Raw genomic sequence first — 21195 nt, forward strand, 5'->3', positions numbered from 1 at the left:
TGTGTGTTAAGTGTCACAGCATATAGTGACCCCTGCTGGGGTTTTAGGGCAAGTGGTTAAACAGAAGTGGTTTACCATTGCCTGCCTCTGCAGAGCCTTCCTTGGAGGCCTTCTGTCCAAGCTTAACTTCCAAGATCTAATGAGATTAGGCTATCCTACACCATTCCACATCCCAGTGTTTATTTTATGCAGTGGTTAAAGATAGATTTGCCCTGACCTGGATGGTCCAAGCTGGCCTAATCTCACCAGATCTCAGAAAGGAAATGGAGTCAGCTCTGGTTAGTACTTGGAGAGGAGACCAACAAGGAATTCTAAAGTCGCTATACAGAGACAGGCAATGGCAAACCATCTCTATTTCTCTCTTGCCTTGAAAACTGTAAGGGGCCACCGTAAGTCAGATGCAACTTGATGGCTGTTTCCATGACCAAAAGATAACGCTAGAGGACAGAGCAAATGTCCACCAGAGAGATTCTAAAGATCAGACATGACCCTAGCTGCACATAACTACCAGACCCTTCCATACTTCTCTGGGGGGAGGTATATGTTCACTTTAAAAAGGTGCACACAGGTGGGACACAGATGGGGTTGTATTTTGGTGCAGATCCAAATCCAGCTTTGCTTCTGCATTCATCATAGCTAGAGTGTTAGGAAAAGCTGTGGAAATCCTTCGTTTTAGACTCTTATGGGCAGGCCAAGGAACAAAGAATTTGCAGTCAGTGTTTTCGGTATCAAGAGCTACACAACAGATTCCAGACACCCAAGGGGCCTTTGAAGTGGAATTGTGCCCTTTGTGGGTAAATTTGATTTTTTGAAAAATCCAATTCAAATTTAAATAACAAGAAGAGGAGTAGTAGTTTGGATTTATACTTCACTTTTCTTAACCATAAGGAGTCTCAAAGCACCTGATGAACACCTTCCCTTTTTCTCCCCACAAGAGGCACCCTGAGAGGTAGATGGGGATGAGAGAGTTCTGAGAGAAGTGTGACTAGCCCAAGGTCACCCAGCAGGCTTCATGTGCAGGAGCAGGGAAACAAATAAATTCACCAGATTAAGAATCTGCCACTCATGTGGAGGAGTGGGAATCAAACCTGGCTGTCCAGATTCACCTGCTGTTAACCAGTACACCCCAGCAGAGGAGTCAAATACACTTGTACAATCAAGGGAGGTATTTCCATATTTCATATCCCATATTTACGTTCTGTCTCTCATGACTGATCTGCAACACAACAACTATAGGTGAGCAGACTCTGTTTACATAAGTTGGTTGTAAAATTTTCTACATGGGAAAATTTTCTGCCCAACGTTACCTCTTTGGTCCGGTGTTTCTCAGTCAAGCAAACTCCTTCTGAACCCAAGGAAAATTCTAAAAGCTTGTGCTAGGAGATCAGGGTAATAACATTTGCTGATGGAAAAAAATAGTTATTGCAAGTCTAGTGAAGCCTCTGGGCATATGTGCGATACCTCTTGGTGTTCCTGCTCAGGGCAAAAGGCAGCAATAGATTTTCTTTTTTTTAAAGTATATTTTTATTTTTTAGTAGTAACTGAAAAGAAGTAAACAGACAATACAAACAAAAAGTACAGAAATACAAACAAAAAGTAGAAAAACAGATCATATCTTAGTTATAGTTCTGGGCACCGAGAGAATTAATATAATTGTACCAAATAATTCTCTATAAAATCATGAAATATTCAGTGTATTTTACAAACAGTTTTTAGCATAAAAACACATGCACATTTTCAAAATAGCGTCTGTTAGAAAGAAAATAGTAAGAAAAAGCATTAATAAGTAACTACTATAATTGTTTTCTAAAATAACAGTATACAAGTTTTAATGTGAAATTATAAACACCTTATTTAATATAAATTTCCATTCCATTTTAACTCCCCCCCCCCCTTTTGGACACAACAGAATATTAAAGCCTTAACAAATTATTGATGATTTGAATATAACACTTCACCCATATGCATCTCATTTCATAAGTATTTTTTTTCATTTGAAAGTTAATAGACAAAATATATTTTCCATTTATCTTGAAATTCTTGGTTAGGTCTCCTGCGGGAGTGGATTCTTGCGCACCTCTGCAGCTCCCTGACAGCTACTGGGAGGAGGAAGAGGAGAAGAAGAAGAGTTTAGATTTATACCCTGCCTTTCTCTCCTTTAAGGAGACTCAAAAGGGCTGACAAACTCCTTTTTCCTTCCGCTCCCTGCAAGAGACACCAGGTGGAGCTGAGAAAGTTCTGGCTAACCCAAGGTCACTCAGCAGAAATGAAGGAGTGGGAAAACAAATCTGGTTCAGCAGATAAGAACCCGCCACTCATGTGGAAGAGTGGGGAATCAAACCAGGTCTACTGCTCTTAATCACTACACCACCCTGGAAGGATTGAACATAGCAGATAATAGGAATAAATCGGCCCAGCTGTAGTTGGTTTTACCTGCTGGGCATTCAGAAGGATGAGAAACACACTGGTATTATGGCAGTCTGGGAACAGCTATGTCATTGCTGCAGCCGCTAAGTCAAGCATCTGGGCTAAGAACTTGAGGATATCTGGATCTGATCACTGTCTCCAGCGTCCTATTTTGCACAGTGACTGACCAGAAGGATCGCAGCAGAGGTTCTGAGACCAAACCCTCCCCTCAGCAATCAACCTGCATTCCATGCTGCACTGCTCCTGAACATGGAGGTTCCATTCTGTTCATAACTGCAAACAGTTTCCTCCTTGAATTTGTTGAGTTCTCTTTTAAAGTTAGTGGCCGTGGCCACATCTCAAAGCAGCTTGTTCCATGAGGTTATGCTGTGGTGTGTGAAGAACTATTTTCTTGCGTCTTTTCTGAATCTCGTTTGGACGGTGTTGCTTAACAGAGCAGATTTCCAGCCTGATAGCAGTTCACAGTGCTTTGTAATCTATTGCATGCGTCTCTTTTTAAACCATGTGGCATAGTGGTTAGGGTATCAGACTAGGACATAGGAGATTCAGGCTCAGATTTCCTTTTCTGTGAAGCTTGCTGGGTGATCTCATGCCAGTCACGCATACTCTTTCTCAGCCTAACCTACCTTTCAAATTTTGTTTGTGGCTTTCTGTATTTTTAACTGTTTTTTCCAATTTTGGCCTGAAGGGGTGCAGTTTTTAGGCTAGTGGCACCAAAATTTCAGGCTATCGTCAGGTGACTCTCCTGAAGATACCAGCCAAGTTTGGTGAAGTTTGGTTCAGGGGGTCCAAAGTTATGGACTCCCAAAGGGGGTGACCCCATCCTCCATTGTTTCCAATGGGACCTAATAGTAGATGAGGCTATCATTTTGAGGGTCCATAACTTTGGACCCTCTGAATCAAACTACACTAAATCTAGGTGGTATCATAAGGATAGTCTCCTGCTGATACCACCCAGGTTTGGTGAAGGTTGGTTCAGGGGGTCCAAAGTTATGGACCCCCAAAAGGGGTGCTTCATCCCCCATTGTTTCCAATGGGAGCTAATGGTAGATGGGGCTACCCTTTTGAAGGTCCATAACTTTGGACCCCCTGAACCAAACTTCACTAAACCCGGGTGGTATAATCAGGATAGTCTCCTATGAGATAGCCTAAAATTTTGGTACTGTTAGCTTAAACATTGCTCTCCTGACAGGCACCCTCAAATTTTCCCCAGGTTCTCTCTTTAAATCCTCCCCCTTTGGGAGGAGTGGATTTAAATCCTCCCCCTTTGGAGTGGATTTCTTCTAAAGTTAGAAGATCCCCAGGTTCTCTCTTTAAATCCTCCCCCTTTGGAGTGGATTTAAAGGGAGAATCTGAGACTCCCCTAGAGAGTAAAAAAAAACATTAAGAGAAGTATTGTTGAGAAGGCTTTTTTCCACAACCCAAGGATTCAATGACTGCTTGTTGTGGGTTTTGCACGCTGTGTTGGCGTTGAAGTCCTGAGTGGATCTTGTTTCCTAGCGTTTCACCTGCATCCTGTGAAAACTGGCATGCTTCAGAATTGTATCACACAGAGGAGAGTCCTGTTAATTAAGAGAAGTCTGGACACGAGGTGTATAACAGACTTCTCTCCTTGTGATACACCTCTGAAGAGATGCACCAGCCACAGAATGCACAAGGAGAAATGAAAGCTTCATTAGGAGATTAAAGACCTACAAGACGACAATACGCCAGCAGAAAACCAACAACAACCAACATTAACAATGATGATACTGTTTGGGGTTCGGATGGAGTGGGAGGAGGATCTACCCACGGAACAGCATCACTTTCAATATTGTTTAAACTAGAGAGCCCAGAGTCTCTCTTTAAGGTGAATTTAAAAGGAGAATCTGGGCTCTCTAGTTTAAACAACATTAAAAGTGATGCTGTTTCAGGGTGGATTCCCCCCTTCAAAAAATAGCATCACTTTCAATGTTGCTTAAACTAGGGAGCCCTGGGTGTGTACAGATTTGTGTGTTGGGGCATGTTCTATAATGTGATGGTGTTTGGTCGTGGTGGGGGAAAGACGATGCCCATATGCGGGGGTGTGTGTGTGCAAAACTCAGATTTTGTCCCGGGCTCCATGTTCCCTAGCTACGCCACTGGGGTTTTGGGTTGCAATTTGGGCACTCGGTCTCGAAGGTTCGCCATCACTGCAATAAATCGATTTCTGCACCCAAGAGTCTGGTTATTGCAGGTGACACAACAAAACCTGACACTTACATGTGTTTGTTTTGAATGGTTTGTTTTGCTACTGTTTCCTCTGTCATATATGTTGTATGTGTTTTAAATTCGACTGCTCACTGCAAGCCCCCCTTTCTCCTTCACACACCCCCCTCCCTCCTTCCCTCCCTCCGTCTACATGCAATCACTGTGAGATTCCCCAGATGCTGGAATCTGCATTCACTTCCAATTTCTCTAACTACCCTTGAATATTAATGGTAATAGAAGGGGAAAGAGTAATTCTGGTTTTGAATTTCTTTGCTTAGGGGGATCCCAACACATCAGGCTAACTTTAAAATGTAGGTTGTTATTACTATTGTACATTTGACTTCCATTATTTTCTAATGTTGCTTCCAAGCCTGCATCCAGGGTGTCCCACAGTGATGCATTCCATGGCATTGCAAGGCAGTGGAGGTACTGCAATGCCGACAATTCACTACCTGTCCTAGCTGCTTAGAACCCTACAGAGAATAGATCTCTGCGTTTACCTAGTTATCCCCAGGAGTAAAATGCTAGTCCATAGACCTGGGACAGCTGAGTGCTGAAGGCCATAGATGTGTGGAGGGAGGGGATTACAAAGCTCTGGCCCAGTCCAAATTGGCAAGGGGAGACATGGCGGTGGGAGATCATCTGTCCAGTGTAATGGTTTGATTCACAAGGTACCAAAGGCTGAGATGTGTTGCTTTTATTAAACATAGTTTGTGGTGAATTTCCTGGGTCTGCCCCTGACAAGCTGCCTCACATAGACAGTGAATTCAGTTCAGGAAAAGGCAAAGACTCCCTGGTGGTGCTTGTTACGTATTCCAGAGGGTGTGTCTGTCCCACAACCAATTCCTTACACACTCCAAAATCCCAAGGAAAGTTTTTTTGTGCCAGGCCTAAAAATCAGTGAAAGAGAAAGGATCCTCCTCCTTGAGTCTGTCAGATGCTGAAACATTTTGCTCATCTTTATTATATTGTTGTCTCAGAAAAATATGTTAATACGGTCAGTTGAGGTTGAGAAGCGGTTGAGAAGATTGTGTGCTTCTGCATTAGAATATAGTCTCAAATGAATATGAGAATTAACATTCATTTTTATGTGCTGCCTTTGTCAAAACCATTATGTTGTATAATTAAACTGAATGCCAAAATGTATTTTTACTTTAAAACGGATGGGTGGGTGGGTAGGTTTAGGTAGGCACTAGGACCCAGGCGGAGCTTTCCACAACAAAGAAGGTCTGGCATATTGAGTTCTGTGGTGGAGGAATATACAACCCTACTAATATATTTTTTCTGAAACAGACTATAGTTGAGGAGCTGTGGCTCAGTGGTAGAGTATCTGCTTGGTTGGCAGGATGTTCCAGGTTCAATCCCTGGCCTCTTCCTTTAAGAGGATCTGGTAATAAGTGATGTGAAGGAACTCAGCCTGAGAACCTGGAGGGGCACTGTCTGTCTGATGAGACAGTACTGACCTCGAGGGACCAAGGGTCTGATTCAGTTCAAGCACATTCTTGTTTGTTTTGTCTCGACAGGTGGGAAGAGGAGTACACGTTGCGTGTTCAGCTGCAAGATCAGATCACTGAGCTTAATGAGGTGAGACTTCCATTTCTTCTGTTTCCTTGTCCCCTGGTCCTCTCCTCTCACAGAAGAACTTGAAGGTCTCATTGGGGTGTTTCCCTCTCTGACAGGAAGCCCAAGAGGCTGAAGCATGCCAAGAGGAGCTGGCCATGAAGGTGGAGCAGCTTAAGGCAGAGCTGGTGGTCTTCAAGGGGCTGATGAGTAATGTGAGTCAACGCATCCACAAACAAAAACTCTTTTATGAGAGTCAGTTGATCAAATGTTTCTTTGTCATGAGACCGGACACAGATCCCTCAAAAGGCTGAGACAGTGGAAAGAAAAATATAGTTTTGGATTTATATCCCCCTCCCTTTCTGTCCTGTAAGGAGACTCAAAGGGGCTCATAAACTCATAAACCCTTCCTCTCCCCACGACAGTCACCTTGTGAGGTAGGTGGGGCTGAGAGAGTTCTGAACAAACTGTGACTAGCCCAAGCAACTTCGTGTGTAGGAATGGGGTAAACAAATCCAGTTCACCAGTTAAGAGTCCACCGTTCATGTGGAGCAGCGGGGAATCAAACCCAGTTTCCCAGATGAGAGTCTACCTGCTCTTAACCATTACACTATGCTGGCTCACCATGTGGCAGCAGTCCCTGTATCAACAGTACTGGAGATAAATATTACAGGGAGTACTAGGTAAAGTGTATATGTTGGCCTCAACACGTACACCTTTAAGCCCTGTTGACAAGTTACCATGCATGTACATTCAGTCTGTATACACTGTACACTTGATTGTTCTTTGTATGAACTCTGTGTTTCTCATGTTACAGTTATTGCAGTGACAGTGAAACAGGTGATTGAAACCACATGTTTCCTTACAAACAGGTGTATGCAAGTACAGGCTCCCATACTTTCACTATGCAGGCATCAATGCCTATTCATGCATGTGAACAGGAATTTAATCACCCCAATATTTCAGGGCTGGAAAGAGAGCAAAAGAACAGCAGAAGATGAGCCCAACGCACAGAAAATCCTGTTGTGTCTGACTGGATATAAGTGTCCTGGGAAGGCCTGCACAGAGGCTGGGGGCATGACTGGGCAGCCCAGGCAGGCACCGCAGCCACCCACCTCCAAACCCTGCCCTCCCCCTGCCTCCAGCCTGCAGGGAGGCGGGGCTCGGTGGCGTGCGGCTGGGGCACATGACTTTTGATCATGTGGAGGGCGCCTGGGATCCCCCACATAACCAAAAGGCATGCACCTGAGGACGTGAGTGACCTATGGGTGACCCCATGTCCCTATAGGCCATATGCCTCTGACAAACACACCCTTTTTGGTGCGTGCATATATCGTTATATCAATATCATGGCTGTATTTTTTAAAACACTAACAATGCAGTCCTAAGGAGAGTTACTTCAGTGTAAGTCCATTTAAATTAATGTGCTTAGACTGGAGTAACTCTCCTTAAGATTGCACTGTAAATATTGTTTTATGGTTCTTTGATATATAATAGCTTATGTGATAGATCAGATGCGGAACCTCGCGGCTCGAGAGACGCATCTGTCTGTCTGCCCTTGCACTGTGGCTCCATGAGCCGAGCCGCCGGCCCCATCCTTGCCTGCCCTGCAGGAAGCAGGGCGGGCGCACCAACTGCCCATGGTCAGCTGGGCCGTGCCACGGGCTTCCCCTCTCGTTGGAGCAGGTTGGGCGCTTTCCCGGCGGCCGGCAAGGCCGAGCCGCCGGCTTCATCCTTGCCCGCCCTGCAGGCAGCAGGGCGGGCGCATCCATGCGCTTCTCAGAATGAGCGGAGTAAAAGGTAAAAAAAACCCCTATATATATAGTGTTATCTTTATTTTAAATGTCAAAAATTATTTGCGGCTCCAAGTGTTTTCTTTTCCCATGGAAAACGGGTCCAAATGGCTCTTTGAGTGTTAAAGGTTCCCTACCCCTGTGATAGATTGAGTGGGTTGTCTGAATTCCCAGCTTTTTCTGTAACAAATTAAGTCTCTATTCTGTTTCCTTTTGGAGACTTAAGGAAAAAGACATATTTCCACAAGGAAAAGACTTGGCTTTTATTAAATTAAAGGTATTTTTTGAAAGGACGGGGGGAAAGTGGGGGACAGAAAAACCTGAAGCAAAAACTAAAGGCACAAAAATGCCTTTATGGGGTCAGAACCAATGAAAAAATGTTTCATGGTCAGATGTGAGACTCAATTCCTAGGCTCCTAGATTGTGGTCTGACACAAGCTGCTACATCATGCTGGCTCTCCCTTCTCATCTCTTCTTTGTTAGCTGACCAGGTATTTGAGGAGAGAGGATACCAGCATACCCAATAAGTTGGTATCATTTGTACCAGGATCTTCCAAGGGCCTTATCGCTCCGTGGTTATCTTTTCTTTGTACTGTTCCAGAACCTTACTGAGCTAGATACCAAGATTCAGGAAAAGGCCATGAAGGTAGACATGGACATCTGTCGACGCATAGACATCACAGCAAAACTGTGTGACGTGGCCCAGCAGCGTAACTGCGAGGACATGATCAAAATGTTTCAGGTGAGAGGCCCCAACTCCCTTGCAGCCTTTATTGAAGGGAAATGCCAAAGGGAACGTGTGCCGCTTCTGCGAAAAATGTACCCTTGTCATTCTAACCCTCATTTCATGAATTCACCTCTGTCACACAGGAGAAAGTGGCAGGCAGTTTGAGGGCAGGCCTCTCTGCAGTCTCAGGGGGGCTTGGGGGACCCCCAAGAGTGTAACTTCAGTTTGAGTTGAAGGGTCCTGTCAAGGGAACAGCTGATGGAGAGGGAGACGGTGCCCTAGTATGTGTGTCTTTCTAACACCGTCTCTCTCTTCTCCCCCCATCCCCTTTTCTCTCTCTCTCTGTCTGATTCACTCACTCAACTTCTCCTCACGGCCTCTCTTTCTCACTCACTCTTCTTTCTCTTGCTTCCCCTACAGAAGCAGTTGGTTAGTTTTTTGTCATTGAGCTGGAAAAAAACTTGCGCGAGCTAGAAGCTTTCTGTAAAATAAAGTTTTTTATCTGTTAATCCTGGCAATCTTTTTCTCCCTTAACTTTTAAACCTCTGTCTCGCTCTGGCCTCTCTTGCCTCCATCTCTCTCTGGGGTGTGATTTGAGTTCCTTTAACTGTGAACCTTCATCAGAGTCCATTTTCAGTTGCTTAGCTTTTTTTAATTTTAAAAATCGACGTTTCTAAAATTGCATTTGAGCCACCGCACCATCTGTAACCTGGACATAATAAGCCCGTCTCTCTCTCTCTTTCCTCTCCCTACTTCTATCTCAATCTTCCTCTCAATCCATGCCATCCCATTCCCCCTCCCATCTCTTCTCACCCACCCACCCACCCACCCACCCACCTACCTCTAACCTCCAACCCAACCTCGGTCTGTAGTCTCTGCACTTATCTCCCATTAAGGTCCCAGCTACGATGGGCCGGAAGCGGGACCGAAAGCTGGTCAGTGACGAAGACACTTCCCTGTCAGAGAGTGAGGCTTCTAAAAAGCTAGAGGAGGAGGAAGAAGATGAGACCACAGCCATGAGCATCAATGAAGAGATGCAGAGGATGCTGAACCAGCTGTGAGTCTCGCCTGCCTTGTGTTGCTTGTGGAGAACAGTGGCCCCATTGACTCGTACTTGGTTGGGATACCCTTCCTGAGGCTAGGGTACCAACCTCTGCATGGGGCCTCATGAAGTGGAATTGTGACTGATCTCCAGACAACAGAGATCAGTTCTCCCTTTATGAAAATGGCATCTTTAGAGGGGGATCTCTATGGCATTCTATCCTGCTGAAGTCTCTCCGTTGCCACCAAACCTTTCCAGGATCCACAACCAAATCTCCAGGAATTTCCCAACACACAGTTGCCAAACGTACCATAATCCCAACCTGGTCTCCAAAAAGGAAACCTCAGCTGCCCTCTCCCTCGAATTTGGAGCCATTTGTGATAAACTGTAGCTAACAAAAGGAACAATCCTGTATGTCAATTTGTCGAACGCCAGCAGATGATGCAAAAGCAAAGGAAGAAGAAGAGTTTGTATTCATATTGCACCTTTCTCTCCTGTAAGGAGACTCAAAGGGGCTTACAAACTCCTTTCCCTTCCTCTCACCACAACAGACACCTTGTGAGGTAGGTGCAGCTGAGAGGGTTCTGAGAAAACTGCCACGAGCCCAAGGTCACCCAACAGGAATGTAGGAGTGTGAAAACAAATCTGGTTCACCAGATAAGAGTCCACCACTCATGTGAAGGAGTGGGGAATCAAACCCAGTTCTCCAGATTAGAGTCCACCTGCTCTTAACCACTACACCATGCTGGTTCTCATGTCAGTCTGCCTTCAGATAGGTCCTTTCAGGAAGCAAGTGGCTTTCTTGCCTTTCAAATATATGCACATACCAGCCAAGTCCCACATCCATGAAGCCTTCCCTGTTCGGCAAAGCCAGTTTTATTAGATCAGCCCGGGGTCCCCAATCTTTTTTTAGCTTGTAGGCACCTTTGGGCTCATGATGTAGAACTGATAGTGCAGCCACAAAACAACTGCTGTAGGAGGCAGAGCCAAAATGGCTGCTGCAGCTTACCTTCAGTCATTCAGTGAAAATCCTTGTGCTGTGGTGGCAGCTGCTACAAAATGATATTTTTAAAAATCTGCACAGTTAATAAAGTTTGCGGTGGATTATCCCCCACCCTGAAACCGCATCACTTTCAATGTTTAAACTGGGGGCCTCAGATTCTCCCTTTAAATCCATGCCGAAGGGGGTGGATTTAACAACAACAACAACCTTAACCTTTATTAGGCATTGAGAGAATAAAAGAAAGAAAGAAAACAAGCATTGGCAGGAAGGGGTGGATTTAAAAGGAAAATCTGGGGAAATTTAGGTGTGCCTGCTGCCAGGGGTACAATTATTAAGATAGCATTTTTTGTATTTTCAGCGTTTTTCCATTTTTGGCCTGAAGAGGGCGCAGCTTTTAGGCTAACAGCACCAGAATTTCAGAGTATCTTCGTGAGACCCTACTGATAATACCACCCAGGTTTGGTGAAGTTTGGTTCAGGGGGTCCAAAGTTATGGACCCTCAAAGGTATAGCCCCCATCTTCTATTAACTCCCATTGGAAACAATGGGGGCTGGGGCACTCCCTTTGCCAGTCCATAACTTTGGACTCCCTAAACCAAACCTCACCAAACCTGGCTGATATCATCAGGAGAGTCTCCCGAAAAATCTCTGAAATTTTGGTGCTGTTAGCCTAAAAGCTGCGCCCTCTTCAGGCCAAAAATGGAAAAACGCTGAAAATACAAAAAATCCCACAAATGAACCTGCAGTTTTTGCGCCCCCCACAAGGGGGTGCCCCGAGCAGCGGCCCACTTTGCCCAATGGGAGGAACGCCTCTGCAACAGAGACAAAAATTAAAGTGGTTGGAAGCTTCTCCCTACAGTCTGGCCTGTCCCAGTATGAAGCAGGCACAGGAGCGCCTTCAAACCATTACTCCCACCCTTTCCAGAGGGTTCCTGTTGCCCTTGTCTGTCCACAGCTGATCACCTGTTCCTTCACCCCCAGGCGGGAATACGATTTTGAAGACGACTGCGATAGCCTTACCTGGGAGGAGACGGAAGAGACACTGCTGCTCTGGGAAGACTTCTCTGGCTATGCCATTGCTGCTGCAGAGGCCCAGGGAGAGGTAACTGGTGACCCCTTTGTTTTCTAGGGCTCTCTTGCTGCGTTCTCTAAGACCCTGAACCTTTCTGCACAAATCCCCTAAAACATTCTAAATCGTTTCAATTCCCCCACTCCTTTGCAACAATATATGTCTGCACTCCCTCCCTCAAAACAATTCCTGGCCACCATTACATGATTCCCCACCCCTTTTTTTCTGTGTTGAAAAGATGCTTCAATGTTTCACAGCCTTGTGCTGCATCCTATACTCCTCATATACTAGATCACAGGTGTCAAACTCGTGCCCCTCCAGATGTTATGGACTACAGTTCCCATCATCCCCTGCCAGCATGATGCTGCCCCCCCCCCCAATAAAAGGACAAACAGAGAAATGCTGCAAATAAACAGGTGAGGGGGAAACTGAGTAGAAAATGGCATTGAGGAGGAAATTCAGGCAAGCAGAGAAGTGTGGGAAAAGAAGTCAATAGATCACACAGCAACTGAAGACATTTTGAATACATTTGAGTCAAAGAATAATTTTTAAAGGGGATTCACTTGAAATGTTTTGAGGGTGGAAATAAAATGTTTGGTGATAAAAACAATGCGAAACTCCTCAAAGGAAATGTTTTATTTCCTGCCTCAAAACGGTGCCTGTATTCTGGGATGTTATGTTGTGAGTGGCCTCAACGTTGATATGGACAATACACTCCATTGCCAGTTTCTTCCTTCTTACTGCAGCGTTGACCCTTGCTGCACAACCCAAATAAAATGTCTTGAGGCAGGAAATAAAACATTTCCTTTGAGGAGATCCACATGTTTTTGAGTCCAAAACATTGGATTTCCAGCCTCCAAACAATTTATTTGCATCCTGCTCGGTTGCTATTCTTTTTCTGAAAAGTTTTGAAAATGTTTTCATGTGCTGTGCAGAGCTCTTTTAGACATTTTTCATGCCTCCCAGACTTCCTTGTTGGCGCCATTTTCTGAGCTCATGCTGGCCACCTCATGCTGTACCTTTGTCAGTTTTTTTTAAATGGGAGGGGGGGGGTCATATCTTTGTAACCTCAAAGACATGACCCCTAGAGAATTGCAGCAAGAGGCTTTGAGATTTTTAGCATTGGATCCACAGCTATTTTAAAAAACTAGAATGACCACAAAATGGCCAGGAATAGTTTCAAGTGTTGCAAAACATCTTCACTGACTTGTACAGAAAGGGCTGTTGTCTACCTCAGATGGGTTTTTTTTTGTTTGCGTTCATTTTCTGCATTGTAACCTTAGTCCAGTGACCTTGTTTATTGGAGGTGTCTGCTATCTGGATGAATTGCTTATATTTTATAATCCACCTTGAATCTCAGTGAGAAAGGGTGGGTCAGAAATGAAGATGATATTTTTTCATCCAAAAATAGCGTCAGTATAAGCAGTATAAAGTCAAAGCTGCAAACTTCTTTCCTGCCATAGAAAAGAAGGTCAACTACAGGTGATCACAGTTTTGTTTAGCTTAAAGTAATAGTGGCCGAATCCCCACTGCCGATTAATCTCGGGATACTCACCTGAAATATCCAGGTTTCGTGAATCCCCACAGCTGAACCGCCGAACACAGATTCATTGCGGTTCTAGCGTTCCCCCCCCCCTTATCCTGTGTTTTTCCCGAACCCACTTGAATGTGAACCTTTTAGAAAAACACGTCTCCAATCTAGATCGGGCGGGAGGTTCAGAGGTCTAATGTGGTTTCAAATTTCCTGCCGTAGAGAGTGACGCAAATGCCTTCCAGCCAATCAGAATGCGCCGGACTGCGCTCAATGTGTTTGCGTCTTTTTTTTGTTTCGCGCTGAGTGAGTCTATCATATTGTAACATGTGCACGAGAGAACATTACTCCTTTAAAAGTGTGCACGAGAGAATGTTACTTGCTTAAACATGTGCACAAAAGAACTGTACTCACTTTAATGTTAGCACAGGTTTTTTGCACAAAAAACCCCCAAGTTCCCGCCCCAACACGGCACGACAGCCAATTAGGGAGAGGAAGGAAGAGCCGCTGACCAGTTTGCGTGTTTGATTGCGCGGTAGTGGGGATTGCTGCACTGTTTGAAAGCGTGATTGAGATGGATGTCCTCATCACACACACACTGTGGTGGGGAGAGGGAAACCTCGATTAAAAGGTTCCGTTTCTTTTGAAACCTGGTTGTATCTGTATTTATTTTTCAGTGGGGATTCGGCCAGTGTAAGATCCCATAGGCAGTGGTGGTGAACCTTTGGCACTCCAGATGTTCATGAACTACAATTCCCATCAGGGGCTGGTGGAAATTGTAGTCCATGAACATCTGGAGTTCCATAGGTTCGCCACTATGGCCATAGGGGAATGGATAATAGAGGACATACATCCTTTACAGTGATGTATGTCTACACTCATCCCTCGAAATTATTCCTGGGCTCCATTATGTGATTCCCCCCCCTTTTTTAAAGTTTTGTGTTGAATCAATGTTTCACAGTCTTGTGCTGCTGTTCTCTATACTGCTTGTATATTCGATGCTTCAAAGGTTTACCCCCCCCCAATAAAAGGACAAACAGAGAAACACTGCAAATAAACAGGCGAGGGGGCACTGAGAGAGCTCAGAAGATGGCACCAAGGAGGAAGTTCAGGGAAGCAGAGAAGTGTGGGAATCATAGTCAGTAGATCGCACGGCAACTGAAGACGTTTTGAAAATGTTTCAGCCAGAGAATCATTTTAAAAGGGGATTCATTTAAAACACTGTGGGGCTGGAAATAAAATGTTTTGGGATAAAAGCAATGTGGAAGTCCATGGAGGAAACGTTTTATTTCTTGCCTTAACACGTTTTAAAAGGTTTGTGCAGAAAGGGTCTGTATCATGTATGTTTGTGCAGAATCATGTATGTTTGTGCATGTTTGTGCAGAAAGGGTCTGTATCAGATGATCACACCCAACCATGAATTAAGTTTTATAAATGCAGTATTCTGTGCAAGTGATCCTGCTTGTCAGTTATGTAGCTTTTTGTTCCCTATTTCCAATGGACGATGCCAACTGCTATTTTCTTTTCCCCTTGCCAGCAACCAGATGACAGTTTGGAGAAAGTGATCAAAGACACAGAATCACTCTTCAAGAGCAGGGAGAAAGAATATCAGGAAACCATCGACCAAATAGAGGTGAGAGAGGAAGAAATGAAGATAGGTGGGGGGGGGGGAGCTGGGCCTTTTTGGGTTCAGGATGCTGAAAGCAGACTCCAGAGTCACTGAGAACTCTTCCTCAAGTGACACTATTTAAAGAAAATATAGGAGGGGAAAGTTATGTTTTGAGGCTGATGTCTGGAATTCTTTTAATGAAGGGGCAGGGCATTATTGGGGGAGGGAGAAGGTTACAGAGACTGTCCTTGCTAGAAGGAAGAGGATACATAACTTCCCTCTCTTTACAGACGCCTGTGTGTACACATTCCTAGGGAAACCTAATGCCTGACCTCCTCCCTCTTTGAATGCTATATTTGGGCCTTGTAGGAATCATGTCTGTAGACTGACGATAAAAAAGATAAGGCAAGCCTAACGCTGTCCCTGCTTTAATCAAGCCTGGGATAAATTTAGCCAGTTCACTGAATAAAAGGGGGAGGGGGGCTGCCAGGGCAAAGAAGAGTTGGGGCCAGAGGAGGGACTCAAATAATTTAACAACCGGTTCTGGTGGTGGGATTCAAATAATTTAACAACTGGTTGTTTACAAACACCATTTTAACAACAGGCTTTGCTGAAGTGGTGCAAACCTGCAGAATCCCACCACTGGCTGGGGCTGGTGATGCAAAAAGTTAGCAGTTAGCATTGGCAGCCAATGAGGTACCAGGAGCTGGGTTGCTCTAGGAAGGGAAGCATCACTCTTGAGGGCCCAGTCGGTCATACCTAAGGTGGTGGAATACAAAGTGGAATACAAATTTTTATGTCACTAGCCCCCCAAAACATGGCTATCATGTCACCTCTTAATCTTCTCTTCACCAAACTTTGAGGAAGTCCAATGCTTATTTTGGGGTTCTGATCTTTTTAAGCACCCTCAATATTTGCAGCTGGTTTTTGCAAACAACCAACTGGGAATCAGCTGCAGCCTCCTGGGGCAGGCTCTGCAGAAACCCCTTATAGTAGTTCTGACCTGTCCCTTGCATTCAGTGGAGTTTTGGAGTGGAGCATAACTCTTGCTTAGAGCAGTGGTCCAGCCATTATTCTCTCTGACAGAGAAGGATGTGTTGTGGGCAAGATGATCCTTACCCAACCAGCAAGGTGACTCCACCTATCTCTTCCTTTTGATGAAGCTGGAACTGGCAACGGCCAAGAATGACATGAACCGGCATCTTCATGAGTACATGGAGATGTGCAGCATGAAGCGTGGGCTGGATGTGCAGATGGAGACCTGTCGCCGACTCATCACCCAATCTGGGGACAGGTGAGCTCCAGGACCTGCAGACGGCTCCTAACTCTGTATCCTAGGAGGGAGGTTGTGGATTTCAGACCCACCAGGTTCTCTCACTAGCAGTGGGTTGGTGCAACGGCGGCTGGAGGAGGGGAGTCTCTTCCTGTTGTGGGAGGGGAGTGTGTGTGTTGGGGGAGGTGGTGACTCAGTTGGGCTGGATTCTGAGTGATTGGCTGTCACCCCCCCCCCCCCTTGCAGACTGGCAGGCGTTGTATTTCGTGCCATGTGTGTCTAGAAGGTGATGGCGGTTTTGACAGATGCAATCGCTGTCTCAAGAGAACCTCCACCGGACAAAAGAGACGTCGCCGACCAGCTGGGCTTTTGTACCCTAGCTTTATGGGACTGTGAATTCAGTGCAGTGCTGAGCTTGGGGGAGAGTGTTCACACAGCCCCCTGTCCTCATGCAAACATGGGCTTGCAAGATCCTTTCCCCCTGGAAACCCTCTGGCCCACCTGGTGTTTTCCTGTGCCCTTTGAAATTGCTCGATCAAGTAAGCCTGCCATTCCAATGCAGTTCATCATTTACAAGCACATTCTTAGGCCCCCTTGTCTTGTATGCCGGTGTCCATTTTGCTGCCTTTCCCAGTTCACCTTGTAACTGGTGCTTGCCAATCCCTCCCTACCTTCCCGCAGCCCCCTGTGCCCATGTGACCCCGCCATTTTTTTCTTTCAGAAAGTCTCCTGCTTTCACTCCGGTACCGAACAATGAATCAGCCCCAAACGAGGAGATGGAGGAGTCCGATCGTGACCTCCCGAGTGATGCTTCCATAAGATAATGGGGGGAGGACTCTGCCCCCCTTCTGCATAGCCCCCCTCCTGGCCCAGGAGGTTGTGGTGGTGGGGGGCCATGTCCCGGCCATGGCTGTGAGGGACCGAAAGGGACAAGGAGCCTTCCCAACACATAAAGTTCTGTCATTGTCCCTCCACGCCTGGAGGTGAAGCTAGATAGATGCCCTCAAGGCGTCCAGTGTCACGATTCTTCTCCTATCTGATCACCTCCTTTCCGTTCTCTCCCCCTCCCATCCCTTGCCTCTTGTGGGCTTTAGGGGGGAGACATCTGCCTTAACTGCAGTTGAGAACCTCCTGGGGTCTAGTAAAGCCCCTCCCTCCTTTACCTCCTTTTAATATACATGACTGTCCTCATGTGCCAAGAAATAGCACCAGGCCAAAAAAATGAACCTTCTCTTGGTGCCGGCTGGACTCTCTGTGTGGCTCTCCTCGCTCACGGAACGCATCTTTAGTCCCCGAATTGTACAAGCTAGCGAGAGCCTCTCCTTTTGGGGATGAAGACTGGGCTTTTGCTGCCTCCTCCCGCTGCCTCCCCAGCTCCGTCCTTTGCATTTTGCTTGGTTCTGTGTCCGTGACACAAACATTGTCTGTGATGTGCTATGTCTGAGGAACCAATAAATGGGTATTTTCTACAGTTTTGGTCTGGGCTTTTTGTTTTCGAGGAGTCTCTCTGAGGGACGGTGGGATCTTGACCAAAAATCTCTTGGAGCAGGTGTTAATAACTAGAATTAAGTACCTAAAAGGTTAAGAAATTGTTAAAGGGGTCACTAAATATAAAACCAATAAATATCAAAAACACAAATTAAAATAATCTACACTTATCTGTGAATTGTAATTGTGATATTGTATGTATAAGGTAGGTTATTATGGGCCTTTTAGAAGTGCAGATGATTTTAATTTGTAATAAATACATATGTGTTTTTGATATTTAATAGTTTTATATTTAATGATTACTTTGACAGTTTCATGACCTTCTATGTACTTAATTCTAGTTTTGTAGGGTTAAGTTTGTTCCCCTCTTTTGGGTGTTCAGGTATTAAAAAAGCAGGTCCAACAACACGTTATGTTTTCCCTGGGTCCAGGTGACAAGGTATGTTCCTGGAGCACTGTGCTCAATTTCTGGGCCCCTTCTTCATTGTTCTATCACACAGGTACATGAAGGATTAATTCAGGTGACCCATGGGGAGCGGGATATTCAACCTCCCTCCCCTGTGTCATTTTCATGTTCTGAGGATACAGACATTTGTAAGTTAGTGTCTGGTGTGGGTTGGGCCAGTTTGTATCTCTTTTGGAATATTTTTAACAATATTTTTTGTTAGGACTGACTTGACAACAATATATGTGAAAAGGATCTGGGACTCAGTCTTAGTTGACTACAAGCTGAACATAAATCAACAGTGTGATGTGGTAGCTAAGAAAGCCAATGCAATTCTAAGCTGCATCTATAGGAGTACAGTGTCTCAAGGGAAGTAACTGTACCACTCTATTCTTCGTTGGTCTGGAATGCCACTCTATTCTGCCTGCGTTGGTCTGGAATGCTGTGTCCAGTGCAGAGCACCACAATTCTGGAAGGATATCAACAAGCTGGAGCAGGCCCAGAGGAGGGTGACCAAAATGGTAAAAGACCTGAAATCCATGCTGTATGCATATGTTTTGTCTGGAGAGAAACAAAGGTTAAGAGGTGACATGGTAGCTGTGCTTAAATATTTGAAGGGATGTCATGTTCAAAAAGTAAGCAAGCTTGTTTTTTTCTGCTCCAGAGGCTAGGACACAGGGTAAAAGATTCAAATTATGGGGAAAGAGATTCCACCTAAACATTAGGAAGAACCTCCTGACAGTAAGACTGTTTGAAGTGGAATATGCTGCTTCAGAGGGTGGTGGAATCTCCTTCATTGGCGGTTTTTAAACAGAGGCTGAGTGGCCATCTGCTGGGAGTACTTTGTGTGTTCCCACATGGTGGGGGATTGGACTGGATGGCTCTTGTGGTCTCTTCCAACTCTGTGATTTTATGCCAGTTGTTTGCTCTGCTGGGGAAATCTGTGTGTACTCTATGGAGCCTATGACAATGCAATCCCAGACAGTTTCAGGTTGAGTAAAATGACATGGGGAGGGGTGGGGGCTAACTCCTGTTCACATGCTGCAGTTCTGATCCAAATCAAGACCTGTTGTAACGGGACGGGAAGTTGTTAGCTTCAGCTGGTTTCCAGAACCTCCCTAATAATAAATTTGTTTTTTTTCGCTGCCACCAATCTGTACTATACTATAGCCCACAAACTGATTTAATGGACACCACCCTTTCTGGGGACACACACACAGACAAAAATAGAGACTGGAACGGATTTAACTGAACAAAACTTGAAACATTTATTTCTGGCTTAAAAGTAGGTTTCTCAGGTAACTTGAGAGGAATTAAAACTTGTTGGTTTCAGAGCTTAATGTTTCAGAGCTTAACGGTTGCAGAGATGTTAATGGCACTTCACTTCAGTTTCAAACATTACTAGACACACGCAGGTGTCACTTTAGTAAGATGTTTCTTCAGAAAAAGATTGCTTTAGAAAATATTTACTTTAGAGGTTTCACACTCCCTCTTTTGGCAGACTCTAGTCCTTCTGTACCTAACCACTAAACAACACACCCCAGTCTCTGCCCTGTGGGATTCTGGCACACAAGCCTCCCTCTCCCACAATCCAAACTGGCCTCACTGCCACTGGACTGGGCCTCCCAAGACTGGTGTTATACTGTGGAGGACAGACTTTAGTCTGGTCAGAGGTTTTCCCTCAAACACCTGAGTGGCAGGTGACTCTCCACCAGACTCAGGGTTTCCTGATGTCTCTAGTAAGCTTCCTCAGCTTATAGAGTAAACTGTCTGACTCCTGTCAGACCAACAGCAGTGAGAGATCTTGGCTTAATCTCCTCACTCTGCTAAAACGTACCCTAAGGCACAAAAGCCAAAAGACAAAGAACCCTCAGCACTCTGGCTGACTCTATTTATATTCCTGCAACTTCCCTCCAGCCAATCAGGGCTGGCCAGGGCTTAACTCCTTCAGGGTAGACTCTCACCCTGGAAACTGAATGCCGTATAAGGGCATTCGTCACACCTGTGGGTTTGCATTCCAGCATGTACTCACAAGAGCATGTGAAATTTCTTTGGTGACCCAGAAAAGCACACCCAATGTAAGTCCTAAGCCAGACACTGTTCTATATGAAACAATGCTGCCACATTGGTCTACTGGAGCATTCAAGCAGTCCTCATTCCCTGGGTGACTGTGAGAGGAAGACAGACCATGGCTATGCCTTGTGGCTGGATGTGGTGAATTACATGAAGTACAGCCACTATAATTGCAGCAGTTAGATTCAAGGCCCATAGCACCTTAGAGACCAACAGGAATTTCTGGGTATGAGCTTTCAAGAGTCAAAACTCCCTCATTCAAAGTAGGAAACTATAATTGTAGCAGTAACTGCTAATATGTGGCTTGGCAGTACAACAAACTGAAGAGTCAACAGGAATAAAAGGTGCCAAAAGCAAAAAGAGATTCATCCTGAGATATAGATCAAGATGTGCAAGAATGCTTGGTGTATGCATGTATATTTAAAAAAATGGCACAATAGCAGCTGACGTATTTTTATTTTATTTATTTATCTATTTAGGATTTCTTGGCTGCCCATTCCCAAAAAGGGCTCAGGGTGGTGTACAATCAGTAAAACAATAAATAGATACAATTAAAACAAATGGATCGTAATCAACAATTCAAACAGTAAAACCCAGTAACAAAGATGGCAAATTCTTTACGCAGACCCACGAGAGGCTTAGATGTACCCTGATGGTTCATCCTGGCTGGCCAGATGGAAAAGCCTGGTGGAACAGCCCAGTGACCCTGCTGGTTTTTATAAATGGTGGTTTGCCATTGTCCGTACAGAAATCCTCGCTCTTCTCCAAATACTGAGAAGGGCTGCTGTTACTTAGTTTTCAGGATCTGATGAGATTGGGCGTTATGATTAAAATTCTGGGCGTTAAAATTGATTAAAATCTCTGGGCGTTATGATTAAAGAGGACTTGACCTGGGGCGTACAGACTGCCGCGGTGGTTAAGAAGGCC

The 21195-nt window shown here is 45.1% G+C and overlaps 1 protein-coding gene across 7 annotated transcripts in view; it reads left to right on the forward strand.

The window, feature by feature from the left end:
* IFFO1 (intermediate filament family orphan 1) overlaps positions 1–17733 on the forward strand; it is a 31389-nt gene extending 13656 nt beyond the window's left edge. The window contains exons 2-10 of one of the 7 annotated variants that reach the window (XM_048503699.1): positions 6180–6240; positions 6336–6431; positions 8611–8751; positions 9157–9165; positions 9609–9793; positions 11762–11882; positions 14915–15013; positions 16153–16283; positions 16509–16976. In XM_048503699.1, the coding sequence (XP_048359656.1) occupies positions 6180–6240; positions 6336–6431; positions 8611–8751; positions 9157–9165; positions 9609–9793; positions 11762–11882; positions 14915–15013; positions 16153–16283; positions 16509–16545 (880 nt within the window). In that variant the 3' untranslated portion in view covers positions 16546–16976. The other 6 variants (XM_048503693.1, XM_048503695.1, XM_048503694.1 and 3 more) reach the window with 6 other exon arrangements.
* The last annotated feature ends 3462 nt before the right edge of the window (positions 17734–21195 follow it).

The sequence above is a fragment of the Sphaerodactylus townsendi genome, linkage group LG07 (assembly GCF_021028975.2).
Source record: "Sphaerodactylus townsendi isolate TG3544 linkage group LG07, MPM_Stown_v2.3, whole genome shotgun sequence".
NCBI lineage: Eukaryota > Metazoa > Chordata > Lepidosauria > Squamata > Sphaerodactylidae > Sphaerodactylus > Sphaerodactylus townsendi.